Raw genomic sequence first — 26,460 nt, 5'->3', positions numbered from 1 at the left:
AATGGTGGACGAGCGGGTTTGATGTCGTCGAGTGAAACTACATTTTTATCAAGACTCGTTGCTCCGATCGACTTTCCACACGAGTACTTATATTCATAAAATTGTCCAAGTAACCTTAATTTGTTGAAAAATATTGAAAAATATCTGTCATTTCAAAGTTTTGGGGTGTGGACCATCGGGGGTAGTCCGTTCCTGACTTTGTAGCAAAACAACTGACTCCTGCATGAAAGCTCATCGAAGGAATTCATTTGTTTAGTCAATTACCAAAATTTGGATGATTTTGAATATTCACTTGAAAAGTTATCAAAGAAAAACATTTTTCATTTTGTAACTTCGAGGGCCCGTTACTTGGTAACGAAGGATTTTAGGAAAAAAAGTTATATGAAGTACTGGTAATATTTTGACCCCATCTATACATTCCCGAGAGGAAAAGAGGGAGTGCAGGGACACCCTATATATATATATATATATATATATATATATATATATATATATATATATATATATATATATATATTTTGATTGATGCAACTATCTAGCATTATATCCGAAATATACCTGCAAACCATAGATGAGAAAATCTTAACAATAATAAGAACACACGATGAAAAAGGAGAATGGTTCAGATACGTTGACGATGGACTGTACATATCACAAAACAATGGAATGAGAATAAAACAAATAACAAAAGAAATTAACGAAATAAATCAAAAACTATGCTTCAGCATTGAGGAAGAACACAACTCAAAACTTAACTACCTGGATATAACCATAGGATATAACCACAACAAAACACAATTTCAAATGGCAATATACAGGAAACCTATACAAACAAGCTCCACCATACCCGCAAGTTCAAACCATCCACCATCACACAAAATGGCTGCCTATAACGCATTCATATATAGAATGTTAAGGATACCACTTAGCAATGAAACCCGAAACAAAGAACGGAAAATCATATACCAAATAGCGAACGAAAACGGATACACCCAAAAGACAATAGATAAACTAGAAAACAGAATCAAACGAAAAATACAGAACAAGGATCAAGCTACCCCAACAGACAAAACAACACAACGATGGACAGCATTTACGAACGTAGGACACCAAACCAAGAAACTAACAAACATCTTCAAACCACTGAACATCAACATCACATATAAGCCGAACACGAAGATAACACAAAAAATAAACAACTATGAAAAAGAAGACGACAAAGACCAAAACGGGATATACAGTATACAATGCTCGGACTGCAGAAATTCTATATCGGCCAAACCAAGAAAAAACTGATCCAAAGGTACAATGAGCACAAAAAAGCATACATAAATCCAACAGTATATAAATCAAACCTTGAAACACACGCCATACAGAACAAACATAATTTCCCCCCACCAGAGAACATAAAACTAATAAAACAAATCAATAAGGGAAACCGCATTGACATTTGAGAAAACTTGAACGTCCATAAATTCAACAGTCATAAATCACTTATCGAGGAACAAGTACAAATCAAAACACAACAAGATCTCACATTCAATATATTAAACAAAACCATACACATTCTGTATCATTGTTGTATCAAATGACAGGGTTTGACTAGTAGAACAATTTGACGAAGATGCAAATTCGAAATGGCTACAGCTACAAAATGGCGGTAAGTATAAGTCTCCCCTGCATCCAGATGGTGTATGATGCTTTCATCTACGAGCTATTACTATAGTTGCAGTACATTATTCACAACACATTCTTTGGGTAAGTATATCCAAAGTGAGTGGGTATATTCGACCCTTCTGTGCAACGTGATCCAATCAAAAGTTTCTACTTGATTCTCAATTAGATTTGTTTCTCGAATAAAAACGTTTTCTTATGTTTCGGAATGAATAATGACTTGTAAACAGTGAGGTACTCCTACAACTGAATATCTAATATTTCTTCTCAAAATAAACTTTTTCTCAAATCGCACCAGCTGCGTCAATGCACCATTCCCAAGTTGGATCAGTCACGTTGCTCGCTCGCAAAACACCTGGCATTCAGATCAAGTGACTAACAGCATACACCACAAAGAACAAAATCACCGGAAAAAAATCTGAAGACCATTTCGAAATCTCAACCTTGATGATGCACCCATTAGTGATCTTAATGAATACCCGTAATACCCCTGCGTTGCACATCGGCAGGATACAGAAGCAGGATCCGTTGCTCAATCCTCTCCCTACCATTCTCGTGCAAACCCTCACTCCTGCCTGGCTGCTCGCAGTTTGCTTTCGTTGCCTCAGTAGTTGTTACGCGATCGTATAGGTGAAAGTTTGTAGTGTTGCGAGCTCCAGTGTCACTTTCACGTTGTGTTGTTTACGTATGTTGCGTGATTTATGTGAACAGTGTTGGTTCTGTAGTGAATCGAGACGGTATTGACTGGAGAAATTGGAATAGAAGAATTGGAAATTTACCGTCCAAAGTAGGATATTTTTATAGGGGGTTATGGGTTGATACTTAGAATTATACCGGATATAAAACTGCATTTTGTCATGAATTTGTTAGTTTGTATAATCGTGAAAAATAATGTCATTTCCACATTTCATACACTTTTTAAGAAAACACAAATAAACGATTCTTTTTTGATAATTTCATATCTGCCAAAACGTATTCTGGAAAATTAGAACAGTTTTTCGAATTGCTAGAAATTTTTTTGTTACATCTGATTATTTATGTCTTCAAAATGACTTACATTTGCCTTTTGAATTCGGAAATATTTTTGGGAGGGTGAACTTTATTATTGTCTAATAGTAAATAAAGAATTAAGATTTCAAAAATAAACTCTTGTGCCTCACAGCAGTCCGTATGATTTTTTTTATAATGAATCATCACAGGGCAAAGTAATAAAAATATTCGTTTTAGGGAAAGAATGGTTCTGGCTTTCTACTTCTCCATCTTTATACAAAAACTGATTTCTCCTAGAATATCCCCCTTTCAGTATCAACAAGATTGTTCAATTTTCGATTTTTTCCTCTGTTTTAATCAGATATTACTTTCAATTGAACTTTATTGAGGGGAATATTAAAGAAAATTAAAAAAAAAAACAAAATATTCTTACAAATAAATTCGATTTATCAAGTTTGCATTGGCTGAGGCAATTCAGATTTATAAAAAACAATTCCTTGAAAGTACTGCAGACTCCAATTCTTCACTCTTGATTTCCACGATATTCAGTTTCAATGTATTTGTCTATTTTTTTTTCATATATAAGAATCCAAGGTATTCAAAACGAGGCTTCTACTATAGACTGTCTTATACGACCTCTGTTCCCAATTAAGCGATTTAGTTTCATTTATTCCGAATGAAATAGTTTTATATTTCAATTTTGCAAAGATATAATCTTCCAACAAAGCTAGTGTTCCCCACAGGGATCCTTATTGTCTCCAATCGTCTTTTTGTTGAATATCAACGACTTATTGGAAAAAACCAAGAAACGTTAGCATACAGTTCCAAACCACAACGGCCTTCAAACTTGAACGAAGATTGTAACGGAGGACACCAGCATATCCAGTATATCGTGTCGCTTGAATTGCAAAGGCTGTTTCTCAAAGCTTGGAATACTGTTCCAAACCAGAAAACTGTACACACCTCAGCAACTTTCGATGCTTTATAAAGCTCAGATCAGACCTTCTCTGGAACATTGATCTTATGTATGGAGCTCCGCCTCTAAACATACCTAGAAACTGCTGAATTCCAATCAGAAAAGAGCCACTCCATTTTGAAAGAATGATGGGGATTTGTCTCTCTTCTATAGATACTTTCACGGAAAGTGTTCAAGTGACTTGGTACATTTGATTTCACCAAGAGCGGTACATATCAGAAATACGCGAACTGAGGTTCAACTCAGTACACCTCGATTTTCATTATTTAAAAACTTTTTCATTTGGAGAACTGCTTTCATGTGGAATAAATTTCCTGAGAACGTTTTTCCAAATGGATATAATCTCCAGCGATTCAAATCTCATCACTAATTTCGCACAGGCACCGCTCTCTTAGAGCGCCTTAAGGATTTTTCTGTAGTGCTTGTGTTTTGTCCTAAAAAAAAAACAAAACCGCGACACGTGTTTCGCTATACAAAGCTTTAATAATTAACGCTTAAGAAAGCTATTGTAGGAATAGCGAAACACTTGTCGCGGTTTTTGTAAAACCCTTTGTAGTGAAAATCATACAATTAACTGTATTGACGAGTATTAATACTGATTTCCATCAAGTACCGGCCAGTTCTATTCAATTATCTCATTCAGCTGAAATTCCATTCAGAGGAGCTTTTTCTCAGTACATTTCTCCGATATTTTGAGAAATAATGCCACTTTTGACTTTGTACATGAACATTTTCAAAGGCAAAGTCAAATTTCAAATGGAACTAATAATGAAAAAATCCCAAATGATGCGGACTCTGGTGATCACACTGTACATAACAAATAACGTTTTTCGGATTTTCATTTCGGTGCTAAATCTCATCAATCCTAAAAATATAAGCTAGAAATTTTATAACTCTGAAATTTTTCAAACATACTCCAGATAACCAAACTATCTGAAAAAAAAAGTTGTATAACAATACAATTTAATATAATTTTCATAATTTGTGTCATCTGCAATCTCGATACGATATAAAAATATTTTAATTTCATCAATTCCTTTTGCTTTGGTTGGCAATATATCTATGTCGAATAGTTTTTCAGCTAGTGAGTTGAATGATAGAAGAGGTTAGAAACTCACCTTTACAATAGACTATATTGTGCTTCTAATTGTTCATTCATAGTTTTTCAAAACCACTAGTATTTTATTGGAAATTGAGATGATGGAGGGCAAAAAGCTTTTCAAATCCATAGTCTTTCCAAATAATTTTTTGCGTTAAATCTGTGTGTAATAATAATAATTATAATAATTTTTCATGATACTTTTGAATTATTATATTGAACCTACTATTTGCTCGGGCTTGATATTTTTCTATACTATATTTTTCATCTCATTATATAAAACATCTTCATTAAAGTAATACTGTGGTTATGGTTGTGATGACTGTAATTCATTTACATTTAATATTTCCGTGGATTCATTTGGACTAAAATATTTTTTGTATTGTTTTCCTAGAATTATGATCGCTTATAGGAGAAACATTTTTGTGTTACCGTTTTCTCCGATATGAAAAATGACCAAAAACTGAATTGCAATTTTCACATTTCAATCAACCTCAGTTCTTGAAGTTTTCCATTGTGATCTCGAATACATCTTATACTGAATCATTTTTTATCATCCTATATATGGTGACGCAGCAGTTCATTATATAATTGTCATTATCCAATTGGAAACCATTTTTGGGAATAAACATAGTTCTTAGTTGAATTTAGGTAACTAATTCGATCGGTCATGAAATGAGATCAACCTCATTAATCCCCAGCTCACTCATCTATGGACTGAAGATATCGAAATGAACCATTCGACTGCAATGTAATGTACTGCACCGTTTACTCAAATTTCATCATTATTCAGACAAATTATACAGTCTGGCAACATTGCATTTCGCAAAAATTACTTTCTGCTGTGAGTAGTAATTGGTCAATCATTATTAGTGAATTAGTAATACTATTGAAGTTCATTCTCGGATAATCTTCCGATTAGTTTATATCTCCTACAATCTCCTAATACACCTTCCTTTCTTCCCAAGTGCCAAATAGTAAGATGAAAGAAAAAAAACAAGATACATTATTTTGGCATACATATTCACATGGCATATTCACAAAAATTATACTGATTTCTTTTCACAGATAAAATGAAGTTTTCCGAGGACATAAACATTTCTGCATATTTTTGCATACTTATTTAGAACGCATGAGACTCTGATCTATGCTATGTAAAAACATTGTCAGACGTAGCTTTATTCAACTAAGATGTCATTCGTCTATATGATTTTGAAGAATATCCATTTTTTTAGGACAAAACGCAAGCACTACGGAAAAATCGTTAAGGCGCTCTCAGAGCAGTGCCTGTGCGAAAGAAGCGATTCACATTAGATTTGAATCGCTGAAGATTGAATTTGGAAAAACATTCTCAGGAAGTTTATTCCATATGAACGCAGTTCTCCAGATGGAAGAGTTCTCAAACAGTGGAGTTCGAGGTGTACACAGTTGAACCTCAAAACAATGAGCAGCCACAGTCCGTCGCATATTTCTGATATGTAGCGCTCTTGGTGGAATCAAACGTGGCAAGTCACTTGAACACCTCCCGTGAAATTATCTATAGAAGAGAGACAAATCTCCAACCTTTCTTTGATATTCCAGGCTATCAAGGTTGCACGTGATATTCGCGTCTCCAATCAGGCGGATGGCTCTTTTCTGGATGAAATCCAGCAACTTCAGGGTATGCTTTGGGGGCAGAGCTCCATACAATACTCCAAAGAAGGTCTGATCTGAGCTTTATAAAGCATCAAAAGTTGCTGAGGTGTGTATTGTTTTCTGGTTAGGAACAGTGTTCCAAGATTTTGTGAAGCAGCCTTTGCAATTCCAGCGACATGATTGTGCCAAGACATATTGGTGTCCATTTTAACTCCAACAAGCAAAAAGCGGAATTGTCTCTCCTAATATTATTATATTCGGTTTGGAGACATTTATCTTTTTGGGGAATACAGATGCCTGGGTTCTCGTGGCATTGAACTGAACCAGGTTACTTTCACCCCAATTCGAAATCATTTCTAGATCTTCATTAAGATATGCAACCAACTGCTGCCGTTGAAGATGTGCTTCCGTAGCCATGTTCTGGAATCCAAATGAAATGATACAATGTAAATCTTTGCCTTGAGTAAAAACATGAATAACATTATTTTTAAAAAACTTCTCTTAATAATAGTTAGATTCGCAAAAAAATCAAATTTTTTTAAGAAATTTTTATTCATGGATCAAATGGATCATAATCATTCATATCATAATCCTTATAATAAGCACTCGAAAAAAAAAAACAGAACAGATAATAATATCGTTTTTCAAACTCGATGCATCTCTGTCAACACTCATGAACTATGAATGGTCCAAAATAGTTTTTTCTTATATATGACTGTGAAAAATTTGTTTTTGATTTGAAAGATTTAAGATGAAAGGGTCTCCTAATCATCACATAAAGCAAAATTGACAATACAAAACAAATTTTTCTTGTCTGTAATTCCGAAACGATTTCAAATTGTATACTCACATGAGTGTTTATCAGAGCAACACGAACGAGATAATAATACTAGCAAGGTTGTTAGTTGAAACTCCTACTAAGAACAATTAATGTGTCTTCAAGGTTGATGCGTAGGAATGCCAATGATGTCATAGAAAGTTTCAACAGATCAGTGACACATTTCAGTAGAAAATGAAAGTATTTAATTATTTAAGTGATACATAGTTTTCTTTTGCGCATTTTTTATGTACTGTAAAATGTGACTTTTATCTATTTTTTACTTATAATTCATACTGTTACGAGCTCTTTCAGTCAAAGATCTCAAAAATAATTTCAGATGAAACTTTCTCATTCATTTTTGTTATAAAACTACACTGCACTTTATAGTTCAACTAATGATATCGCTAATCTGGTTTGTGAAACGCCCGTCAAGAAGAATGTTTCATTTATGATGTGTGGCATAATTACACTAGCCAACAAATAAGAAAAAAAAGTTACGACTAACATCATAATGGCGAAACATGAGAGTTTAAAGCACCCTGATTGCGACTTCAACGTCAAAAATTTTCCATCGCATAAAGATTTTGAGTAATAGTTATTTTTATTTTACACAAAAATTTTCACATATTATAGGAGAATATAAGATTAAAACAAAAAAGAAACAATATATTTTGAGGTTAACAGACTTCATTTCCAATACACATGAAAAAACATTCAAATGAAGTCTTTTGTGCATAACCTTTTTGCAAATGTTGACTTTCGTTTATACGTTTCATCGTTTTCCCTCATAAGGAACCAACAATAATCCCCCATCATTGCTGCATCCCATCTGCCAGTATGTCTTGGTGGAACCTTTTCCCTTGTTCGTCACTGACAGTACCCAAATTTTCTGGAAAAAATTCAAATGAGAGTGCAAAAAATGGATTTTGAGAGACATGCGACATTCCATTCAACAGCAGTTTTCAAGTAGTTCTTCTACAAGTGTTTCGTAAGTTTCTACTTTCTTGTTCACTACAAACTCCGAAACAATTCTTTGAAAGAACTCCACGCAGTTAATTCAACATTATTTAAATTTTGGTCAAACAGTTGACTACTTAGTAGTTTTCTAGTTTGTGGTCCAACAAATATGTATTCCTTGAGCTTTGCATCACTTAATTTTGGATAAACATGTTTAAGATATCTAAACGCATCAGCTTCTTTGTCTAATGCTTTTACATTTTTTTTCATTAATCACAGTTTTATGTGTAATTGAGGTAACAAAACGTTTTTTGGATTAACAAGAGGTATATTCTTCACGTTAGCTTGACCTAGAATATATTTATCTCTCGGAGGCCATTTTTTTACTTGATAATGGCTCTATGTTGCCCTACTGTTCCGAAGGCAAAGAAAACAGCAAAACTTCGTAAATCCGCCCTGAAGACCTAGTAATAGTCCTATGACTTTTAGGTCAACACACCGTGTTAGGAATCACACGTTAAAAGGTAAGACCTCGTTAGTCCTTAACTTGCACAAGTTTCTCAACTTCTGAGAATTGTCGTTCGTATGAATATATTTTAAACATATTTACCATTTATATGTATTATAACTCATTGCATTTAGAATAAGTGACATACGTTCATGTGTTTCCTTCATGGCAACTGCATGTGCAAGAGGAATAGAGGGTCTTTTGTTTCCATTATGGAGCAGAACGACTTTCAAACTTTTTTTAGACGAATCTATAAATAAACGCCATTCTTCCGGGTTATGTGCAAATCCTAATTCTTCCATCACTTCTAAAAACTGTCCATTTGAATATAAACAATTTCGACCTGAAATACACGACTGCAATCGATTTCTCATTGATTGTCTGATACGTTCAAAAATATCTGGGGTATTCCTTATGACATTGCAAATGTCAATTATTCGATTCCTCAACTCATTCACATTAGTACTAAAGTTTTATAAAGAAGAGCCTTCAGATGACTACATGAAAATAATCTAGAGGATTAATATCAGGACTGCGAGCAGGCCAACTTTGAGATCTTGCACGTCCAATACAGCGATTAGGATAGGTGATGTCGAGATACTGCCGAGCAAGAACACTGAAATGAGACGGAGCCCCGTCCTGCATAAACCACATGTACCGGCACTACTAACAAAAAGGGTAAATGATCTCGCAAAAAGCCCGTGTAGGATTCACCTGTTAATCTTGCTGGTAGAAAAAATGGGCCAATTAGGTAGTTACCAATCATTCCTACCCAAAAGTTTAGCTAAAACTGTTACAGAAAATTACTTTCCTCAATAACGTGGAGATTTCCGTCGGCCCAAAAGTAGTCATTGTGAAAGTTCATAATAGCATCTCGTGAAAAATTTGCTTCGTCTGTAAATAAAATATTAGTTAAAAAATCGTGAAATTATAAAAAGTTGTATTTTTAGTTGATTACTGGCTTACTGGCGTACTTTTTCCCCCAATATTGTTCGCTGTGGAGCCTACTGAGACTTTACTGGACCTAATAATATCAATCTAGTTAAAGCCAAAAAAGCGCCTTATTGCTTCAAATAACTATAGCGAATTTCAATTAAATCGGCGCAAGGATACTTATGATATTCTATAAATACTGTTTTTTTTAAACTTCAACGCACTATATCTCAGAAACAAAGCAACTTCGGTATTTGTTGCCCAGTTGTGGCCAAGACAGTGAAGCCGTGATAATAATAATGATGATGTATAAAGTATAAAATGGAAGTGTTACAATAAAATGAACAATACCTGAAAAACAACAAAATTTTGACAATGTTTTTGACAACATTTTCTAAATAATTTCAAAAACCACAAAAACCAGTATACACATCCACAAAAGATTATTGTTGAAATGACGCTCTTCACTGAATAGTGTCTGTGAGAATAAATCATTCTCTCACGAAATAATCATAAATTATGTTTTCTGAAAGAGATTTTTTGTGGAGAAGTCAATGTTTCTTACTGCTTTTTGGGTGTATAACTTTCCACAATGTGAAAAATTAACAAAGCTAGGTATAGTAACTTAATTTTTTCAATTGATCATTTAATTTTTAGGATTATCCAATTTCGAGTGTTTTATTTACGCGATGAACATTTTCAGTTCGCTCTTACACTTCAGCAGATTTTCTATCGACTCAGCCTTGTAGCCAGATTGCGGTAGATTATACAGTAAAAAAAACGAGAAACACTACGAGGTCTGTCAAAAAAAATAATAACATCGTCTCAATCATCTTCAAATACATTTTTCAAGCAAATCAATCAGGTACAATTTGAGTGTTGTATGAAGACAAATGGCGAAGTTCAATTTGCATGATGACAAGTCATCATTCAATTGCTCTTCCACTTAACCTCAAGCTTTTTTATTTTTTTTATGTTGGTACACTCATTTCGAAGATATGTTCACAGTTTTAGCGATTTAGCATGTTTAGTTTGTTGGTGGGAGGCATAAAAATTAGAAGTGTTTTGCATATTCGGCGATTTTCTGTTATCGAAAAAATGATTCAAGGAATTTGCATCAAATTTCGTGAAATATTGACAGTGCATACAATGATTGTACTCTGAGCCAGAAAAATCTTTACAAGTGGTACAAGCTTATCACAGAAGATGTGAATGACGACGCTCGCACTGGACGCCCCAGCATATCAGTAACGGATGAAATTGTTGAGGAAGTGGAGAAAATTATAATACAGAATCGTTGAATCACTATTAGAGAAATCGATTAGTATGTCGGCATATCGGTTAGCTCATACCATGCAATTTTCTCGGAAATTTTGGGCATGAAGCATGTGGTAGCGAAGTTTGTTCCAAAATTGCTGAATTTTTACCAAAAAAAATAGGCATGAGCATCGCTCCGAAATTGTTGAATGACGTCAACGACGATCTAGATTTGCTTGAAAAGGTCATAACTGGTGACGAATCATAGGCATATCGTTATGACATCGAAATCAAAGTCCAATCATCCCAATGGAAGAGCCCAGGAGAGCCCTCACAAAAAATAGCTCACAAAGTTCTATCAAGTGTCAAGGTTTCGCCCACTGTTTTTTTTCGATTATTGTGACATATTGAATCAGGAATTCTTGCCACATGGTCGTACGGTCAATAAGGAGTATTATCTGCGAGAAGCAGTACGAAAAAAACGTCTGGTATTGTGAAAAAACAATTCATGGCTTTTGCATCACGATGATCTACCTGCTCACCCGTCATGGCTTGTTCGTAATTTTTTGGCCAAAACAACACCGTAATCAGGTTTCAACCACCTTGAAGAGACCCATGAAAGGACGGCGTTTTGCGAAGATTGAGGAGATAATTAAAAATTAAAGAAATGATAACTGAAAATGGCATATGAACAAATAATGAATGAATGAATGTTTTGCAGAAGTAGGTCAGAATCTTGCAGAAATCATGTGTACTCCCTCAACTCCTTTTCCTAAACCTAATATAGTTTTAAACTCGTTTGCTCTGAAAAAAAGTTATTGAGAAAGAATCGATAGATATTGTAATGTCCTTGAAACAAAAAAAAACCTGGTGTTGTCTTAATTACAGCTGAAACTCTCCAAAAAATTGCTATAGAAAAAGCAATGCCATTGGCATATTTAATAAATAGCATATATCGGAAAGGTGTATTCCCCACAGCATTCAAATTGGCAGTTATAACGACACTTTTTAAAAAGGGAGACAAGACGAAAATGATGAATTACATACCGATATCATTAATAACCAATCTTAGTAAAATTGTGGAAAAAATTTAAAACAACGGCTAACAAAATATTTTGGTAAATATGAACTAATATAAAATGAACAATTTGGTTTTAGGCAGAATAAAAGTTCTACTGATGCTATATAGCAGCTCACTGGAAATCTTCACAGAGCAGTAGAAAAAGGAAAAGCAGCATTTTTGTGTATTCTTAGATTTCGCAAAAGCCTTCGATATTGTTAGTCACGAACATTTGTTGGATGCACTAGAAGACTTGGGAATACGTGGCAAGACCTTAATTCTATTTCGAAGTTATCTTCAAGGTAGAACGCACGTTATAGAAGTGAATGGGGTAACAAGTAACCAGGCGTATGTTAAGTATTGTGTTCCACAAGGCACTATATTAGGTCCTATATTGTTGTCAGTCTGTATAAATGACATACTGAATATTCAAACTGAAGGTAAACTTTTCAGTTACGCTGATGATACTATTATACTGTATATCGCGCATAACTGGACTGACCTCAAAAGTACAATCGAAACCGAACTTAGGAAGTTATTCAATATTTTGTGCCATAAACTACTTACAAATAATTTCGATAAAACTGTCTTCCTAATCTTTTGCTGCTATAAAATAAACTTCCAAGCTATGACAAAATTAAAGTTCGAAAGAGAAATGAAAGTAATAAAGAAACTGATCATATTGAATATCTTGGTGTCATCATAGATTCACACTTGAAGTGGGATTACCATGCCATTGCTCTTGAAAACTACCCTAAGCATATCCCAGCTGAAAATAGTTTATTACGCTCTGGTACAATCGCGCCTACAATATGCAATTCTAGTATGGGGTGTTGTTGCTTCTTGTCATTCAAACAAAGTTGAAGTACTTACTTTTTTTTTATAATTTATAGCAAAACAAACACTTATGCATGTAATGATCTCTTTGGATAATCCGAAATTTTTGATGTGAGACAATTATATGTATATAGTTCACTTCAATATTTATATAAAAACATAAGTAAGCTACAACCTATTTCAGACACATATAATACAAAAAGTATTCAACATAAAAAAATTTAAACAACTTTTTGCTCCATATCTCTTGGTCAAAAAAGTCATATTCATTTGATTGCGAAATTATTTAATTATCTTCCTGATGATTTTAAAACATATACAACTCTGAACAACTATTTGAGAAATATTTTGAATATTTCGTTTACTATGATACCGCACATTGTCTTGTTGAAAATACAATCAGTTTATTATATAAATAGAATATAATTCTACTCTACCTTTCATTAGAAATGTGATTTTCAATAGTAACCTACTTCAATGATTATAATTTTATTGTAAAACTTCAATTCTCAAATTCAATATTCAACTGTATAACTCATGTACAAAGTTCTTCCTTCAATGGTATTGAAGGAAGGTATTGAGGTATTATATTATTACTTATTTTATTGTGAATTTTGTATGTTGAGCAAATAAAGTTATATTATTATTAATAAAAACCGAATCGCTGAGAGGTCAAGGACATACCAGAAAGTGCATATCAGAGTTGCTTCGAGAATTGGAAAAATGCTGGCACAAGTGTATTTCTATACCTGAGTATTCTGAAGGAAACGAAATAATTTATGAATAAATGAATATTTGTTGACAAAAATAAAATTTAACCTCATTCTTAGCACTCCTTAGATACTAATCAACTTATCAATAGAACCTTACAAAATTATTATTTGTTTATATTAATGCCCTACATCAACCTATCTTCGTCGTGTGACTAAATCCAGTAAGTTAAGAATTTATGATTTTGAAATTAAATTTCAAAGGTGGTTGTTTTCAATCTGCTTCACTATATAGTGCTTGTTTGCTAAATTATTCTATGGAAATCAAAAATGTCAATTACCCATTTTATCGAGCTATGCATCACCAAATTTGAAAACAATCTAGAAAAAAATTCAGCCGGCTGCGTACGAATTGTTTTTAAAAATCATCAAATGAGTGCTGGTCATGGTTTGAGAAAAAAACGGAATTTTCAGAATTCATGAATTATCATGACATCAAGGCTCGTGTAATCGTTTGATGATGGCAATAAACGAATTTCAGGCTTTTACACAACTCAACTACATACATAGTATAATAATATTTTCTCCCAGACTTTTGTTTGCATTTTTATGTCATCTGGTAAAGTGATGCATATTAAATATCAATTATTGTGGTATAGCAAAACTCATCGAAAAAACTAATGAGTAATTATCAAACAATTAGCTTGAAAGCGAAATTTCCTGGTAATTTAGTAGGGATTTGTAAAATTTTACATAAGTAATTATTACTTTCTAACGCTATATTAAATACTCAGCCCATGTGAAGAATTTCCACATATTTTTAGAAAACGATGTTCATCTTAAAACATTGAATTTACTCCACAGTGCGTGCAGATGAAATACACTTTCATTCGAAATATGAAAATACTTATTACATTAATATGGCATTGCCAAACTCCTAGCGGGATTTTTCTCACGGCTTGCGAAATGCTCTTATTTTATTTTTGCTCTTTAGATCTGAAATCATATCAGCAATGATAATTTGGGTCAGACTGAAGTGAGAGAAATTGCTTATTTAGCTCACTGAAAGTGACGATTTTATCACGGTCAGATGGCTGCTAAAACTCAATCAGATTCTTTCATTGGATTGAGAAAAGGGAGAAGCAAGGAATTAGAGTGAAACATAACATTCGTTTGAACATGGTTGACGAATTTTTCATGTTAAATTGATGGTGTTCGAACTTGCATATGGAATATCAAATTTACATCTTGAAAAGTTTCAAAAATGTTCAAACTCTGAAATTATATAGTTCATTCATGAAGTAACACATGAAGTCATCATGAACCGAGTTCTAAACATAAACCATATTATTCAGAAAGCTATGTAGTTCATTCACTAAGTAACAAAGATTCATTATGTATTAAAGTAAAGTATTAAAATGAAATTGAATAACGTATTTTCATTATAACTATTTTAATAAACCAATAAAACACACGTCGTTCATTGTAAACGTTCTGTTTGTTCTCACGAGAATATTTTTACAATCGTTCGACATCAAAACAGCTTCTGTACACTACCGTTGGGCCCAGAAGATAGCAACTTGTATGCCGAAACGTTAGCAATGATGATTATTTGTTTGAAATCTATTAGCTGATAAATACCTTTAAGGCATCATTGAAAGAGGTAATGAAAATGAAATAAGACCATAAAATCAAGGTGTCCGAAGCCAAGAAGCCATTCCTAGAAAGATAAACTTGTTTGAGTGGAACTTCCTTGTTCATTTTTAATAAAAGTCGCTTTGTTGCAGCTTAAAATTGAGAATCTAATTTTTTTGTATTTTGAGTAGTTCCATACTTTGAGTATGAGTTTTCAATGCTTATCACTTTTAGACAGTGGAACTTTTCCAAAAACACTGTCATGATTCACGGATGGACAAATGATGAGAAAATAATTTTTGAAATAGGTAATGAAAAAATAATAATTTAACTGTCACCGACAGTCGAGAGTTAGTACAGTGATTGAGAATTTTCGTCTTCACCATGAATGGATCCAAAATGATATATACTAGTTTAGCAAATGCCTATTACTTGGGAAAAGGATCGAAAATTCTTTGTAAATTGAACAATTTAGTTTTTGCCAATGTTTCGGACTTTATCAAATCCATCATCAGGGCTCTATATTAGAATAATTTCATAAGGAACACATGTCAATACATATTGCGAATTGATATAATAATAACCAAAGAAAAAACACCAAGCAAGTGGACTTACCAGTTTATCCATGTTAAAAAACGTTAAAAATATATATTACATACAACCGTAGATAAAACGGAAATGTTTGATGCAAAGAAACGATGCGGATTACTTGAAAAACCTTCATCTACAAAGTATAATTTGACGAGAAAAACTCCATTTTGAATACATAAATTATGTGGCTTTGTGCGTTCGTTTATATAAAAGGGAAATAACTGAAAAATACTCGTTGGAAGCGAAAACATTTTCCAAATGAATATTTTACACAGTGTTCTGAATCCAATGGTCGTTGTTTCGGTGTTGATGGGATTTTTCATTTTTTGTTGTATTCAAAATAAAAAACTTCGCGTTTTGAAGTTTTTAAATCGGGTCGGAAATCCTTGAAAATTATATCGCTTACGATAGAGCAAAAAAAATTCAAAAATGAAAACTAATCGAGAAATGAAAAATAAAACTTTCTGTGTTTTTACCACTTTCATTTGTAACTAATGTTACTGCAGTTTTCTCCTATAAGCACATTTTCAAACAATTATAGTAAATTACCAAACATAGAAAGTTTTTTCTCATTTTCCATGATGATCACCTACCACTTAGTAACAGCTACATTCATCAATTTATTAAAACCAAACTTTGATAGCCTGGAATATCGAATGAACGTTGTCTTTTCTCCACAGGTACTTTCACTATAGTATGAAGATAATAATCATTATACTTACTATGCTTTCACAGAAAGTGTTAGTTTTTCTGTTAGCTCCCTCAGCCCGCTTGATTTCATTCAAAATGGCTTGTCAAAAGTAGGTACGCGGCAAAATTTAGTTGACAATCGCTTCGAGATTCAACTTGTTCTTGATCTAGCGTCTAGCGTTGTCTTGTTGGAATATGGGGTTCTTGATGGTCTCAAGAAATGAAAGGACATGAGGCTCCACTACTTTGTAAACGTCACGAATGACTGTTTTCTTGCCTCTAATAAACACTAAAGGTGACCTGCTACCATAAGCAATGGCACCCCATACCAGTAAACCAACAGTATGGTGATCATGTCTCTCCACATCTAACTGAGGATCTCTCTCGTCTTTCACTACGAGGCCTTCTTACTCTTGCTCGTCCATCGTGCATACTCAAACAAAAGCGAGATTCATCGCTGGAGACTGCGCGGTTCCACTGTTGATCCCAATTTGTTCTATCTCTGCACTCAGTTGCGTCGATGCTCGAGAGTCAGTAGCAACACCCAACAGAGATGATAAGAAAAAAGTCCGAAACTTTTTATTCGCCGATATACTACATTCTAACAACATTTCCGTGTTCTTCGAACCACTGATTCGCAATTGCCCAATTGTAGAAATGAAATGAGCCAATCGCGATCCTCACTCGCTGATGTTCCCTTGGGACGACCGGTGCCTCTAGCTCTGTGTTCTTGACCTTCTTGGGTCCATGTCTGATAACATGTTAGAATAAATAGTACATAAAGATCGATTGGTTCTTCTTGAAATTTCTCTAACTCAAAAACCTGCCTCACGTAAGCCAACAATTTGTCCTCTCTCAAAATTACTAAGTTGAGGAATACGACGAAGTCTTCGCACTAGAGGCATAGTGTTAACAATACGAAACACTTCACAACAAATTATTCAACAGGTAAAGCACAAATAAGAATGAAGATTAGAGAAATGATAAATGCTCACACAAAAAAAAAGTCAGAAAACTGGTCAGAATAGCTTCCGATACGGCTGAAGTTTTACTGGCATTTTACTGGCCCCAACATAAATACACATGCAAAACATTATTGAAATATGTTGAATATAAATGGATGTTCACCTTTCTTTGTCACTTAGTGTAATCTTTAGCGATATAAATCCAATTTGAATTGTTAATTTTGCACAGACACGACCCACGTTTTGGGAAATTTCCTGCAGTACTAATTGATGAAAATTCTTCAAAATAAGTATCTAAGAAAGCTTCAACCTACGCAGAATAAGTTTATGATTATACTAAGACTATATGCATGAAAAATGGAAAAAATTGTTGACAAGATGAAACGTTGCTGCGGTCTCTGTAATAAATGTAGATAAGGCGATTACAAACAGAAGACCTGACATTAATCAGCAGCGTATAAGCTTATTATTTCGAAAGAAGAGCCGGGCCTAAAGATGTACTTATGAAAAATGACCTTAGGCGAACTTGCATTCCAAAAGTAATGTTCAAAAGTAATGATAATACAGTGGCTACATATTAAGTTAACATACAGTCACGTCAAAATACTAATTTTGTTGCCTTAATTTTATTTTTTATACTTCCAAGTAGTCTGTTTCTCCATAATATACATTGTGTACAGCTCTCCGAGTAAAAAAAGCTAATTTTCATTTTGCAAATATTGAACATTTTCCATTTGTCTTCTATATTAACTAATTTGAGAGTTGATAGTATAATTATGAGGTGAACGATGATAAATTCAAATATAACCATAAATTACTCAAAATTGGTCGATTTCGAACTGAAAACTTTTTTGATAAGCAATTTGATATGTGATTTTTCTTGCAGGGTACTGGTAGGAGACGGTGCTACCGCGAATGATGTACCATTTTACTGATGAATGACTGATTAATAAAACAAAAGTGAACTCTGTGACTTTGCTGTGCCAATATGTTTACCACTGAAATGAAGTTGAAAGGACTACTGGCAGTTATCATCGGATTGAGTTCATACGTAAACGCTTCCGGAAAAGGTGAGAATATTAATTTGTTTCATTTCTGATGATCATTCCAGTCGAGATCTCAACTCAAGCAAATGCTAAAGGTCATTGTGAAATTCCACTGAATATATTCCACTGAATATATTCCACTGAATATTGATTCGTATATGGTTTCAATATTTTCACTTTTTGTAGAAACTAAGTAATTGTAAACCGTCAAAAATGACATCTATTTCAAACCATTATACAGGAAGTGTCAATGAAAACGAAACAAGGCTGATTCCTATAATTGGCATGTGAAAAGTCACCTACATGAGTCGATTTATATTTTGAAGGACAAATCTTTAGGGAATATTCTTGATCTTGTCACTTCTAAATTTTCGGAAAGCTGAGATCCAACCCAAAAATCTTAAATGAGTTAAGGGAGTCTCGGAAGGGGGTCAATTTCTTTTCTACGCGTTCTACCTTTCTTTATTTAATTTTTCAACTAGTTTCAAAGGACTAATAAACAAATGGGTTGAATCACATTCAACTCATCATAAAAGAACGTCGAACTGAAAAGTTAAAAATATAAAAAAAAAAACTTAAAACAATAACGAACGAAAAATAATAGTATTATTGTGAAAAAAGCGATGGGCCTTTGATATACAATAAATATGGCACAAAGCGCTCACGCTTTTTTTCACAATAATACTAGTATTTTTGGTTCGTTATTGTATCAAGGTCATTTAAAAAAATATTTTTAACTATTTAGTTCGATGTTCTTTAAAAGCGTGTTTTTAAGTTTTTTGAACTGTATTTATTTTTCATTTTTTAGTTTCGTATGCTATATAAGCCGTATATTGTTTAGAAAAATGACCATTGATATTTTCCGATTCCGAAGAGAGAGCTTGAAAATCAGCTACCAAGCCCAAGTAAGGCAGCAGGCGTTCGTGTTAATGAAAAAAAATATTTTTTTCAAATGAAGAAATACATGTGAAGTGGGTTCTAATTATATCAAGGAGGTTATGTACAGCGCCATCTGCCCGCGAATAGATGAAGCAATACTGTCAATAATTCTGTCAAATACAGATCCCAAGCATTCAAACGGGAAAGAAGAGTTACAAACAAACAAACAAACATGCATATATGTGAACTTAATAAAAGGGTGGTAATAAAAACCTGTATTTATTCCAATAATGGTTGCCATAAGTATGGTGTTTTTCAAGTTCCACCCCTTTTCTTATTATACATAATATATCAGTGAATCCTTGATCATTGACATATCTTCTGGTAAATTCACATTATGCTTGATGGAACAATCATATTATAGAAGGAATTCAAACAATTAATATTATTTTTTATATTAATCGATTTTATTGAACAAAAAAAAGATAATGAAAAATTATTCTCCTCAGCAATCTACGGTATTGATCAGATAAAAAATTATAAATTGTTGGGCGTAGCGTAACCTGATTAAATATGTAACGTTTTTATTATTTTTATATTTGATGAATACCGTGGATTGCTGCGGAGAGTGGTGCTAACTAGGACCTTCCGAATTACTTTTGGTTTTCAGTACATTATCTACATCATTATCATCTTTTTTCCAATAAAACCGTTTATCACAAACATTTTTTTTACTCATTTCGTTTTCATGTTCTTAGTTTCTAATTTTGTTACTTAATTCTTCTCATTTTGTTTATATCATTTACTGCCTCAGTATTACATGGTAATGTCTAATCCGCCATTTTGTAGCTGCGGCCATCTTGAATTTGCATTTTTTTCCAGAATATACAAGTATTCTTCTAGTCTAGTCTTGTCATTTGATACCCATACTAAGGTAGCTGTGGAAAAATATGTAATCTGCCATTTTGTAACTGCGGTCATCTTGAATTTGCATATTTTTCAAAGTGTACTACCATTCTCTGTTATTTGATACCCATATTGTACTTATATGTAATCCGCACATTTTGTGGCTGCTTTTCCAATTTTTTTCATGACAATAAGGAATATTTCTCTCCCTCTTCATTTCAAGTATTAAAGGAGAAAGAAACTAGGTGATTTAGCTACATTATAGATCAGCTATATCTATGGTATTTCCAGAATTGGTTTTATGAAAACAGTTTCAAAAAAGTTTTGAATTGAAAAAGAAAGTACACATCAAAGACATAAAGAATGAATGAGCCAAACTGAGACACGACTTCTGCTAATATTCAAGATTTAAATATATCTGATAATACTTTTTATCGTACTTAACTAGATAAATAGCAACTTGCTTTATGAAACGTAATGATGAATTTTACCAACAACCATGAATACTTGGATTGATATATTTTTCATATTTTATATCTATATTAGAAAAAGAAATGCCATGACAACTTGAGAGCATATGATATATTACTCTTACCGGTTTGTGTACTTTTCAATAGTTGTTTCGATCATTTTACGATTACATTGTTCTGATGGTTCACGAGTTCATCCGTACAGCGTTCCTTTCAGGCCGTAGTTTTCATTGATTAGGCTTTTCCTGGCTCACCTATGTATCCGCTCAACAATGTCACCCTAAAATATTGAGATGTGTCTACAGACACCCAGCTAACACACCGTAATTTGTTTTCACTATTCCTCACCAGTACAAAGATAAACGATAATGAAGATATGTCCCAATTCATTTCAGAAAACGACGCTAATGATGTTTTAATTTAAAGTTGGATGGATTACCGCGATTACTTAATGAATTACGTTGACTAGTTTGTTGGGCGCTTACGATTCGAAAGTTGCGGTTTGCGGGTTATGGCTTCATAGAATATTCTGTGAATTGATGAATAAACATTTGAATCAGCAGTTGTTGAGGCTGGATAGTGAAATGAATTACTTCATCGGTAATGAATACGAATGTGAGGATTTCAATGATATAGTCAAAAGAGAAAACTATTTAAAAACAACATTTCAGAGTATACGAAAGTACAATATAACAACGATTCAAAAAAACTGTACAGATAGTCAAATAAATCGATTCTCTTACTATAACTTTCTATTTCTGGTTTGTTTACGTTCAATTTGTCACTGTCCATAACTGTAATTAACATTCAATCCACTATAGGTATTTTGAAATTGAAAAATTGTAGTTTTGTTGAATTTGAATAGAAAGTAAGAAATAAGTAATGTGGTGATCGCTGTCAACTTTTATGAAGTATGACAGTCAATGAGTAAGACATGGAGTTTATATCATACATCTCAGAGTGGACCGTATTTATTATCATCCGAACAAAAAGTGTTTTTTTTTTCGTGAAAAACTAATGATCCAATTCATGTTTCACACATGTCGACGCTCTCAAAGGTCAAAAAAAACCAATACAGAGAAATAAAGCCGCTGCCAACTAGTCCACGTGGACTGAAGAATTGGCGATTCGTTTTGGATGATTTTTACTACCCGAGTTTTATGATTGGCTGAAGAGTCATAAAATTAAATTTGAAGTCATGTTACGGTGACGAAGAGAATGCGAAGATGGTTATAGCAGTCGTCTTGTCAATGTTCAGTTCAGGAACTGATCGCGATTTGAGTGTTGAAATTCGATATTGGTGCAGTTATAATTACTTAAAATTTTTGTTATCTGTTTAAAATGTGGCGTCCTTGAACAAGTACTACTAGTAATACCGAGTGTGATAACAACGCATATTTTTTCCTGTATAGTGATTCCACCAGCGATGGCGAACAATGCGAAAAAGATATACCAGTGAATAAGATTCGGATGCATTTGAATATTGAAACACAGACAGTATGTTTCAACATGTATAAGAATCTACATCACAAGTTTGGTTTCAAGGAAAACTAACTATTACTATTACACTCAACATCAGACTTGACCGAAATTTCTTTCTCAACTGTACGTAAAATAGTCAAAAACAAACCTTATGAACGCAAGACGCGATGTGATACGGGATTACCAAAACCTTTACATGTTCATCTAATAAAATTATTGAGAAAAATAATATACGACTGTTTCAAAAGCAATGAGATTCCTACAACTGAAATCATAAAAATCATAAAGAAGAAATTGAATACCCCCGGCCATAACGTGAGCTACTGTGACAAAACTCTTCAGAATTGGATAAAGAAACTAGGATTTACATTATTTAAACAAACGTCAAGCAGTTATCGAAAGCAGAAGAAGTGGAATTTGCGTAACAAATACTCATAACAAATAACTAAATATAGACAAGAACAACGGCAAATTTTCTATTTGGACGAAACTTGGTATGACACTCACGACATAGTTATGAAAGGGTGGACTGATGGTTCGAGAATGTGTACGCCTAACTTGCCTGCAAACAAAGGAGTGCGACTAATCATTGTGTATTGCGGAGGAAGTAAAGAATAGGTTCCGAATTCTTTGAAATTATGTGGAAGAAAACTTGAGGACTGCAATGTTAACTATCATAAGAACATGGGAGCTAATATATTCGAGGACTGGTTTGAAAACACATTGATCACAAATTTGGATGCGAATAGTGTAATAGTGTAATAGTTCTTGACAACGCTTCATCATTCACGACAGCTCATCAAAGTACCGAATGAAAATTCGAGGAAAGATGAAATACAAAGTGTTTCAATGGATTTCAATTTGTATTTCGAAGATTACTATATCAAAAACCAACAACTTGAAGTTTTACAGACAAAAACATTTGAAAAAGTGTATGCGCTTGATCGATCCGACCAACCGATAGACCGGTTTCGGGGTGTTTGATCCATCATCAGTACCGAGAATTGTCTCTTCAGAACCGCGTGAACCGTCTGAGTACCACGACCAAACGCACCGACCAAGCGTCTTCATTTTAATCAGGATGGAGCCCAGCTCACTTACCCTTTTAGCTGATTTTTGTCGAAGAATGACAAATAGTTCATGACCGAGGGGATGTTGGCGGTATGAAGTTCTCAGACATTAGTACCGCCCTTCACGGGGTACCCCTACCAGGCTGGGGTGGGATGGATGAAAAAGCTATTCCTCCTTTAACGGACGAATATAATTCCAGCTAGTCATGAATCTCTCTTCAGTTGATTCAGTGGGATGCCACTGCTCCACCTGCAGACAGAGCCAGGAAACAACTCCACAAGCATACTCCGGGGTTGCCCTTTTCCTCTCATGTAGACCTACGACTTTGTAGATACGTGCTGCATATACCCAATGGAAAAAACAACAACGCTGTTTCGACCTGTCGTAGGTTTCACCAGTGGTGAAAGGACAAAACACAAGGGGCAAGCCTGAAAAAAGGAGATAATATTTAATGTAGAATTATTTTTTATTCATACATCTTCACAGTATTTCATAATCAATAAGCAATGTGCTAATGATACTCTATGTATTGAAAAATGTGTTGTATATTTTTTGTATGACCTTGTTTTGAGAATGTGGGCGAACTTAGTCGTTGAGACGACAACAATTATTAGGAAAGGAGTAATTCCATTACAATTTCTGAAAAAGGAACTTAGAATACAATCGTCCAAATTCCGGGATGAATCAAAAGTCTGAAAAGTCTGAACATATCTGTCTTCAATAATTTTGAGTCTCTTGCAGATGCCACGAGGTTCAGATCATTTCATCATTAAAGGTCAAGTTAATATTACTCAAGCTAGCAACATTCGAGGACACTCTGCCCCGACTAATTTTACTCAACATCGTTATAACTATAACAAGAACTCGCTTCAACTCTGCCAAAAGGAGAGGAAGCTTATTTATTTCATAAAAGTCGGCCCCTTTTCAACCGAAATCACATTTAAGCTTTCCAGTTAGAATCCACATAGAATGCCTTGAATTTAGTATCTGAAAAAGACTTCGCGCCACAATCATTCCAGACATGTTTCATTCAACAATGCTCTCCTTGTCTAAAGTAAAACGCCGCGACAAGTATTTGAACAAGTTTATTTGAGTGTGACGAGGTATTTCGTCTGATTCCTTGGAAACACCTCAACTTCGATGTATTTTAAACCCTCTCGTGTTACACAACTCCCCAACTTTGTAATTCAGTACCTACTTTGTTCGACGAATAGGCGTGTGTGGTTTTGCCATGAAACTGAAACTTCACATCTATAGGTGGTGGAACTAGGAGTTTTCGAGAGAAACGGCATTTGTTTTGTTCAATGAAGTTTGACGAGGTTAAGTTCGGTAACGATATGCAAGTGAGAAATCGAATTGATCATGATTCCCAATTCTTTGAAAGGCATTTTTTGTGAGGAAATCGAAGTTTTCCTCTGCTTTCCTGGGTTTTTAACCATCCACAATCTAGCTCTCATCAGATAATAATCAAATAATAATCAAAATATTTATTTCACTTGTTGAAAAGTTTGGCGTTGGTCGTCAACCAACTGGTAAATTATTCAGAAATTTTTGCAGTATGAAACCTTCTCTGCAGCAGAGTTCATGCCCCAGTTTACATATCTAAGATGACAGCCTACAGTACTTCTGTTTCACTTTGGTGGAAATCTCAATGCATAACAATTTCTCCTTAGTTCATTACATAGGATGTCCATGTGAGGGTCTAAGTGCGTTTGTAGTCTTGGGTCAGACTCAACATGATAGTTGTCGAGTTAGATTCCACCTCCAGCTGCTTTCCATCACACATCACAAGAGTTTCGGTTGTGTTCAGCATTAAAAATTGCATAAGAGCATCCTTGCTGATATTCAGAAATGAATTGTTTTTTTAACCAGGGGATTATCTTCTCACAGACAAGTTCCGTGGTATCTTAAAGATTTACCTAATTTTTCACAATGACAAGAAAGTAAGTATCATATGCAAATAGCTCTTAAGATAATTTCCGTATATTGAAAAGGACAAGGGTCCAAGTATAGATCCTTGAGAGAGTCCCTGTTTCAATTTCCTCCGGCAAACGTCATTCTCTAGACGTTTTCTCGGTTTCTCAACCTCAACTTCCTTTGGATGATTTACGTTCAAAGAAAATTTACCTGTTTTCGATTGTGAGGGATTATTTTCCGTAATGTAAGCCACCTAAATGAAACTAAATGAGATATGTTTTCAATAACAAATAATAAAATTACATTATATATTAGGTAAACAGATATTCATAGAGAAAAACTTGGTTTTATTTAATTTTATAAATTTCGTAGTACTCAATAGTAGAGTAAACTTTCTGTATGTTCTGTATGAAATCCTGAAAAGTTTAACGTGCGGGCTGATATTTTCGAAAATTTCCTTCTGGGTCCTTTTTCCTTCTCTAAAACTCAATAGGTGATACTTACCTGAATTTACATCTTAATGATCGACCCAGCTCTCGCTAATATTATAGAGAATGATACTGCGTACATCGAAGAGAAAATGATATTTCAACAACACGATGCTCTTCCACATTACCCACAAAATTCCCAATTTGAGTCCATGAGCTTCCTCAGAACATATAGAAATGAAGTAAATAGCACTGAAACTGACTCATAATAAGACGTGTCATGACGAATCGTCAATGTGTATCGCAAGATGAGACCACAAAGTGTATCAAAAACTTGTTTTATTGCATGGACAACTTTTCCAACATTAACTTGATGAGTAGGGTTTGAATGAAACCCAATTGAATTTTGCATTTTTCGTCAAATATATTCTGGGTCATTTAAGGCTCCATATCTTTTGAGCGTGTAAACCCACATTGAAAGACGCAGCAGCAATATATAGAGAATGGTAAGTTTTTTCAATAGCTTGCTTTATGTTTTCGGAAGTCCACTCTTTATTTTTATCCTACTTCCATCAAGAACAAGTATCTGCAAAGAAAGTTTTTGGCTTTCTACTACTCCATCTCTACTACTACAGAAAAATGTAGGAATCTCCCAAAGAAAGGAAGGAGTAATAAATTTCAATTTTATCTTTCATTTAGTATATTGTGAAGAAATCCTGCGAATGATATCTGATTTAATTCCACAACGAATGTTTGGTATATAAACTGGGTAGAGAAAAGTTTTTCTGTATAATCCAGTGTTCATATAAAAGTAAGCAGAAAGGCTTTTTTTCCAGTTTGTGTCTCAAAGTAACTCCTTTGCACGATCTACACATCTATGTATGAAGTTACCTTTTTTAAAATTTACTACTTCCTTCCTTTATT

General features: G+C 33.9%; 1 protein-coding gene across 2 annotated transcripts in view; it reads left to right on the top strand.

The window, feature by feature from the left end:
* The first annotated feature begins 2,243 nt into the window (after positions 1 to 2,243).
* LOC111507743 (uncharacterized) overlaps positions 2,244 to 26,460 on the top strand; it is a 413,420-nt gene continuing 389,203 nt past the window's right edge. The window contains exons 1-2 of one of the 2 annotated variants that reach the window (XM_074182759.1): positions 2,244 to 2,461; positions 18,224 to 18,407. In XM_074182759.1, coding sequence (XP_074038860.1) covers positions 18,326 to 18,407 — 82 coding nt within the window. In that variant the 5' untranslated portion in view covers positions 2,244 to 2,461; positions 18,224 to 18,325. The remainder of the gene's footprint in view (positions 2,462 to 18,223; positions 18,408 to 26,460) is intronic. The other variant, XM_074182758.1, reaches the window with a different exon arrangement.

This window comes from Leptinotarsa decemlineata, unplaced genomic scaffold (genome assembly GCF_025532065.1).
Source record: "Leptinotarsa decemlineata unplaced genomic scaffold, Ldec_3_MD MMD2_tig00026328_RagTag_RagTag, whole genome shotgun sequence".
In the NCBI taxonomy this organism is placed as follows: domain Eukaryota; kingdom Metazoa; phylum Arthropoda; class Insecta; order Coleoptera; family Chrysomelidae; genus Leptinotarsa; species Leptinotarsa decemlineata.
Note: the sequence above shows the minus strand (reverse complement) of the source record. Positions and strands in the feature narration are given on the sequence as shown.